Here is a 7303-nt window from a genome sequence, read left to right as displayed (position 1 = left end):
AATTGTTGAACGGGATACCTTTCTAGGACAGCAACGTAGCTTAGGCGATTCAAACTCTTTTTTATTGTGTCTATGTTCATTTTGTCCATATGCACATGTCCGAGCAGCCATTTTAGTTTTGAAACCGCGCCCGCCCCCATTTTTGTAATTGTTGAACGGGATACCTTTCTAGGACAGCGACCAAGCTTATGCGATTTAAACTCTTTTTTATTGTGTCTATGTTCATTTTGTCCATATGCACATGTCCGAGCAGCCATTTTAGTTTTGAAACCGCGCCCGCCCCCATTTTTGTAATTGTTGAACGGGATACCTTTCTAGGACAGCGACCAAGCTTATGCGATTCAAACTCTTTTTTATTGTGTCTATGTTCATTTTGTCCATATGCACATGTCCGAGCTGCCATTTTAGTTTTGAAACCGCGCCCGCCCCCATTTTTGTAATTGTTGAACGGGATACCTTTCTAGGACAGCGACCAAGCTTATGCGATTCAAACTCTTTTTTATTGTGTCTATGTTCATTTTGTCCATATGCACATGTCCGAGCAGCCATTTTAGTTTTGAAACCGCGCCCGCCACCATTTTTGTAATTGTTGAACGGGATACCTTTCTAGGACAGCGACCAAGCTTATGCGATTCAAACTCTTTTTTATTGTGTCTATGTTCATTTTGTCCATATGCACATGTCCGAGCAGCCATTTTAGTTTTGAAACCGCGCCCGCCCCCATTTTTGTAATTGTTGAACGGGATACCTTTCTAGGACAGCGACCAAGCTTATGCGATTCAAACTCTTTTTTATTGTGTCTATGTTCATTTTGTCCATATGCACATGTCCGAGCAGCCATTTTAGTTTTGAAACCGCGCCCGCCCCCATTTTTGTAATTGTTGAACGGGATACCTTTCTAGGACAGCGACCAAGCTTATGCGATTCAAACTCTTTTTTATTGTGTCTATGTTCATTTTGTCCATATGCACATGTCCGAGCAGCCATTTTAGTTTTGAAACCGCGCCCGCCCCCATTTTTGTAATTGTTGAACGGGATACCTTTCTAGGACAGCGACCAAGCTTATGCGATTCAAACTCTTTTTTATTGTGTCTATGTTCATTTTGTCCATATGCACATGTCCGAGCAGCCATTTTAGTTTTGAAACCGCGCCCGCCCCCATTTTTGTAATTGTTGAACGGGATACCTTTCTAGGGCAGCGACCAAGCTTATGCGATACAAACTATTTGTTATAAAATGTATGTCCGTACCTAAATGAAAGAGTTCTCACCATTTCCTTTCTTTTTTATTACAGATGGCATCAAGTAGCCAAGTTGCTAACAGCCAAGAGTTCATACGCCTATTTATTGAGATGTATCGCTCACTGCCCTGCCTATGGAAGGTGAAGTCTCCTGATTACAGTAACAAATACAAGAAGAAGGTTGCATATGAAAAACTTGTCAATCTATATCAAGAAAATCACCCAAGCGAAACAGTTGACGAGGCTGTTATTAAAAAAAAAATTCAAGCTCTACGCACAGTGTTCAAAAAGGAATTGAACAAGGTGGAAAAGTCTACAAGGTCTGGGGCAGGTACCGATGAAGTGTATGTTCCGAAGTTGTGGTACTACAACTTGCTGGAGTTTACGCGAGACCAGGAAATCCCCAGGGTTATGCACTGTTCTATGTCACTGCCACAAGAGGAAGAAACAGTGACACGGCCTGATTCCCCTCTAGTCGATGTAAGTATGTTTTGGGTTTCCCTCCAATAACCTATGATACATATATATGTACATGGTACAGTTGAGTTTTAGTCATTAAGTTGATGATTTGTAACTTTGTTCACAGCTGATACCTCTTCATTTTAAATTGGTTTATCATTACATAATTTCTACACATTTTGTCGATGACAGTACATAGCCAGTACCAATGTTCACACCCCCTCTTAATAAATTATTGTTATGTGTTTAAAAAACACTCGTTTTACTTTTTCTGTGTTTTAACCTTGTTTTTCTGTTCTTGCAGCATGTAACAGAAGAGGTGTCACCTACACCATGTGTAATTCCTGAAACCCCTGCAACATCAAACCCAACCGACGAGGAGGCAGAGGAGGCAAGTGTGTCCGTGGGAGCGTACACTGTGCAAAGGCGTAACCCTGTGAGTAGAAAAAGAAAGGCCACCGCTCCACCTTTTCCTGAGTTTGTCGATATAGCAAAGAACATATTGTCGCTGCAGGAAAAGCAAGCCATTGGGGGCTTTGCGCACATGGTGGACGAAAGACTTCGGTCTCTGGATGTTACACAAAGGCTTCAGGCTGAGAGAATTATATTCGAAGCGCTAAATAAAGCTGCTGTTGGACAACTAAAAGACAGTTATATTCTGGTGGATTCCCAAGCAATGTCAATAACCCCATGGCCGCAGACACAAGAACAGGTAACAAGCACGCCAAGAAGGGCGATTCAGCCGCTACACAGCATGAACTTTGGAACCCCACATTGGCAGTGTGGCCCATTCATAAATCCTGGAAGGCAGCAACTGAATGACTCAGACTTTAGTTACACTCAATTATAGTTGTTATGTTAACTTTTTGTATTAACAAAATTGTTTGGTTTTTCTTTTTTGTTTGTTTATAAAAAATAAAAAGTGAAATTTAAATGTTTGCATTACACATGACTACAATTCCAAGTCCTTTCTAGACTGAGACAAAAATTGTTTTGCCAGTTAGGCTTTTTAATTTCTTTCTTTAAGACTGATTTTTAAACAAACCATGAAAGTTTAACATATGTCAACATGACATAGACAATTTTTTTAAACAAAACAAAAAAAAATTAAATGTTATCACCCTGCGGTTGGGCTGCCACAAATTGGTCCAGCATCACTCCGAGTTGGTGTAACGCAGACATCGCCCTCCTGTGTGCTGCCAAGAGTTCAGGTAAGGTTGGTATTTCTGTTGAGGAAATTTACATTGTTGATGGCGGTTTTGTAAATGTCCATGCATACGGTGCCATAGTATGTGGAGCAGCATATGGTGGCATAATGTGGGTTTGGTAGCAAATGGGCCATATCCTATGGATCGCAATATGGGGCCATAGTGTTAAGTGGCAGCAGATGGGTGCATACGGTTCATGCTTGTGGTCAAACACTTACGTTTTTGTTGCGCCTCTGACTCTTCAGAAGAGGAGATAACAGTCCTTCCACGTCGAGTGGCAACACGTACTAGAAAATAAAATGTCTAAATAAAGAGTATGCCAGCAACTGTTACACAAATTATAATTTCTCACATGCTTAAAAAAAAAAAAAAAAAAAAATTATTACCGGAGGTCGAGTCAGCTCCAGCTTCCCGGAGTGATACTGGAGAAAACACACCAATTGGGGATGAAGTGGAGGAAGCAATTTGTGGTTGAGGCGTTGAGGGGGGCGAGGGGGTCCTTACGGGCTCAGGTATCTAAAAATATGAAATTGAGCATTGAACATTTCCAAAGCGGTGAAAACATAAAAAAAAAGAAACGGTATTGTAATACTCCATTATTGTTTCCTCCCTGGAATAAACTTTGGTTTTTATTTACCGTTCGGCTTATGTGAACCATGACTTCTTTCCCCCCCCCCTATTCTTGTAATTTTCAACCCAATAACAATACTAATAACATGAACAAACGCATTTTATACACTTACGGACTCTGCTTCAGGAGATGCTTGCACCGCCTGGCTTGCGTGTGCTGCGGGGGATGTTGGTGCTGCAGGTGCTGATGGGGCTGGGGCCGCCGCATGCGCCGCTGTTTGGAAAAAACAAAACTGAGGGCAAAACGACTTATATTTGCGTTGTGCAATTTCACTTGTGCGAATCATATTTTTTTTTTTTTTTTTTTACACTGTAAACCCTGTTGGAAAAAAAAAAAAAAAAAAAAACATATGTTTAAAACATACTATCTGGAACACTCACCTCGGTCCCTCCGCACTTGTTGTTGGAGGCTGGTGAGGAGGTCTCTTGAGCGAAAGCGCAGATCTGCCAGTTTTTTTCTGATTTGCGTTGTGGTGCGTTCAACTCCGAACCGGCGTAACAGTCCTCGCCTGATCCTACGCAACACAGCCCGCTTGTGTCTCATGGGGTGTGCATGCGCCTGTCCACACGCATAATCGCGCCTCTCCATCTCCTGTACCAGGAAACGCATTTCGGCCTCCCCCCAAGGTGTAGCTCTCTGTCTACCAGCCATTGCTTCCTGTTTTGCTTTCACAACGCAGCAGGGACGGCCACAAGAACGTCGTGACGTCACGACGTTTTCCCGCCTCATTTGGTGACGCTACTGCGTACTTTTTGTTATGTTACTACTGCGCGCTTATCGGTGACGCTATAGAGTCCACTTAAGGGCGGTTGTAAAATGGCGTGTTAACGGATCGCTACAGTGCTGATACTGTGTCTCAGGGCTATGTTATTTTTTTTTTCTTTTAAAAACCAGTAACACTTTGAAAAGTAGCAACTATGTGAATTTATTGTTGTTTTTATCACACAAGAATGAAATAAACATGTTAAATAAACACTTTTGCTGTCTAGATTTCATGCTGCCAAGTAACAGCACCAGGCCCATTAAAATATTGGCAGTATTGGTCCCTGCAGGCCTTAGCATCATCACGGTTTCTTCCCCTTGCCAGTGCTTGAAGTCCAGGTACTGCGGGATCATTGTCGCGCCACCTACCAAGAACAAGCTGACCATTTGTTGTGTCAACAGAGTCCACAAAGGCAGGCGGAGTGTAATCATTTGCATCGCGGCGCCGCAGAAAATTGTGCAGCACGCAACAAGCCATAACGACCGAGTCAATGGATTGCAACTTTAGGTTTATGGGTGTGTGGAAAATCCGAAAGCGGCTGGCCATGATGCCAAACGCATTCTCAACAACCCTTCGTGCCCTTGACAAACGGTAGTTAAATATACGTGTTTGCTCCGTCACACTTTTTTGTTGGTACGGTTTCAGTAGATTCGCATGCAGCGCGAAGGCTTCATCACCGACAAAAACAAAGTTGAGGTTGGCGGTTGTCTCTGTGTTGGGAGGCAGGTTCAGGTCACAATTGGTCAATCGCTCTCCAAAAAGTGTATGTTCTAACACTCCACCATCTGAAATCCTGCCGTTCATGCCAACATCAACATTTATGAACTCGTAGTTTGCATTAACAAGGGCCATAAGGATTACACTAAAATAGCCCTTATAATTGTAAAAATAGGATCCACTGTTCGGCGGTTGGGTGATCCTCACATGTTTACCATCCAAAGCCCCCCCACAGTTTGGGAACTGCCAAAGCCGCTCAAAATCAGAGGCAATATTTTTCCACTCCGCCACTGTTGTAGGAAACTGGATGTAGCTCCTGAGGCTTTGAACTATGGCATTGCATGTTTCAGGAATCAAACTGCTGAGCAGTGACAAAGAAACGGCAGAAGAAAATTGCAGATCTTTCAGTGATCGTCCGGTGGCCAGGAATCTCAGCGTCACGGTCAATCGTTCGTCTACCGGCACAGCAGCTCGCATTTTGGTATTTCTCCTTTCAATCAATGGCGTCACCCTGGCTAGTAAAAATTTGAAAGAGTCCTCTGACATCCGCAGATAGTTCTTGAAATCCTGAGGATTGTTCTCCTGCAGTTCTCTTACGAGCTGCATGTGTGAGAATTCGGACCTCTTCGCCAACCACTCTCTGGTCCACATGCGCCGCTTTCTTTTGGAACGCCTCTCTTGCATCTGTGCCTCTTCATGTAGCCGACCAGCCTCCAACACCAAAGCAGCAGCCACAATAGCACGCTCTGCGCCGTTCATGATATACAAACTGCAACATAAAATAAAATCAATAGACGATTTGGTAACAAGAGCTTCATTTGTATAAAGCCAACACAATAATCATTAACAGTATTACTCTAAAAAAAAAAAAAATGGTACTATTGAAATACATACCTGGCAAACAGAGTTGTTCTTTTGATGAATAAAATGAATCCACTAATAAAAGCGCAATAGCGATTACAATAGGGACGCCGAAGCAACCGCGTTGTGAAAGCCGTTAAAATATATACGCTGTAGCGACTCACACTGGAACCAAACCGGTTAACATCCAATATGCTTGGGAACAAAGTGTTGAATGAGGCGTTCAAGCGTTGTCTTTTATACCTTTTTTGTCAGATACATTTCGCACATTGTCAGCGCTTTGAAGACCAATAGGGAAGAGGAGGCGTGGCAGGTAAGTCACGCCTGTGTCGCTGAGCCATGCGTCGTTATTGACGTCGCTCATCGTTTTAAAAGCTTCAAACACAACGATAATTACTGGACAGCGGGACGTCAGCGATGGAAAAATGTACCTGCACATTCGAGCACGATCAGCGATAGCCGACGGGGGGTCCGGTCGCTGCTACCTTTCACACTTAACGAGATCGCTAGCGTGATCGCTGTCGCGTCACAATATCGGTGTCGCTTGAGCGATATCATTAGCGATCTCGCTTAGTGTAAAACCCCCTTTAGGCTGAGGGTGCCAATACTTTTGTCTGGCTCATTTTTGGAGTTTTGTGTGAAATGGTCAATGTTTTGCTTCATTCTCTTTTGTGTTTTTTCATTTAAGACAAATTAAATGAAGATAATAATATCAAAGAATTTGTGTTTGCAATCATTTTCAGGAAGAAACTGAGTATTATCTGAAAGAATTACAGAGGTGTCAATAATTTTGGCCACAACTGTATATAAAATCACCAAAAGTGGTATAAGGTGTTCATCACTATTGCCCAAAATATTGATGTGCAGATATAAATATATATAATCCCCCTTACATGCCTTATAATGGGTATTAATGGTTTCTAAATAATAATAAAACAACCCTTGGCAGCAATAATTTATACCACTGGCTGTTACAATACAGTACAAAGGTTAATGGGTAACTATAGCAATTACTCCTTATTGCACACTCCAATAGACATTCATCAAGGTATCTCCAAGTAAACAGTTGACACCTTACAAGCGGCTTAGGATACAATAGCTATACAATCTTTGCAGCAATACTATTATACACCCAGCTGTTACAATACAGTACAGGGGTTAATGGGTAACTGTAACAATTACTCCTATTGCACACTCAAACACAAAAAGAAAGCACAGAATAACAAATGTGCAAAAATACCCTGCAGTAAAAAATATGACAATAATCAGCAAGTGCTGGTAAAAAGATGACAACAAATATAGGGTATTTAGTCGATACGCTTTTTTGCAAAAAAGTGTATACCAAGCCACTCCACCTCGTCAAGGTAACCCTTAATGGAGCAGTCCCTATCTAATGTATTTAAAACCTGAACATGTGAACAGTG

General features: G+C 42.2%; 1 protein-coding gene across 1 annotated transcript; it reads left to right on the top strand.

Moving 5' to 3' along the window:
• Positions 1-415: 415 nt before the first annotated feature.
• Positions 416-2612, top strand: LOC141096098 (uncharacterized). Its single transcript, XM_073582514.1, has 2 exons — positions 416-1720; positions 2004-2612. Exons 1-2 carry the CDS (start codon positions 1295-1297, stop codon positions 2547-2549), a joined length of 972 nt encoding a protein of 323 aa, XP_073438615.1. The 5' UTR covers positions 416-1294; the 3' UTR covers positions 2550-2612.
• Positions 2613-7303: the final 4691 nt, after the last annotated feature.

The sequence above is a fragment of the Dendrobates tinctorius genome, unplaced genomic scaffold (genome assembly GCF_039654945.1).
Source record: "Dendrobates tinctorius isolate UK_male_01 unplaced genomic scaffold, ASM3965494v1 ptg000071l, whole genome shotgun sequence".
Classification (NCBI taxonomy): domain Eukaryota; kingdom Metazoa; phylum Chordata; class Amphibia; order Anura; family Dendrobatidae; genus Dendrobates; species Dendrobates tinctorius.
This window is presented reverse-complemented; position numbering and strand designations above follow the sequence as displayed.

Coding starts and splice junctions, on each gene's coding strand:
- LOC141096098 (XM_073582514.1), top strand. CDS start 1,295: ATGGCATCAAGTAGCCAAGTTGCTAACAGCCAAGAGTTCATACGCCTA. Junction 1,721..2,003: donor CTGATTCCCCTCTAGTCGAT/GTAAGTATGTTT, acceptor CTGTTCTTGCAG/CATGTAACAGAAGAGGTGTC.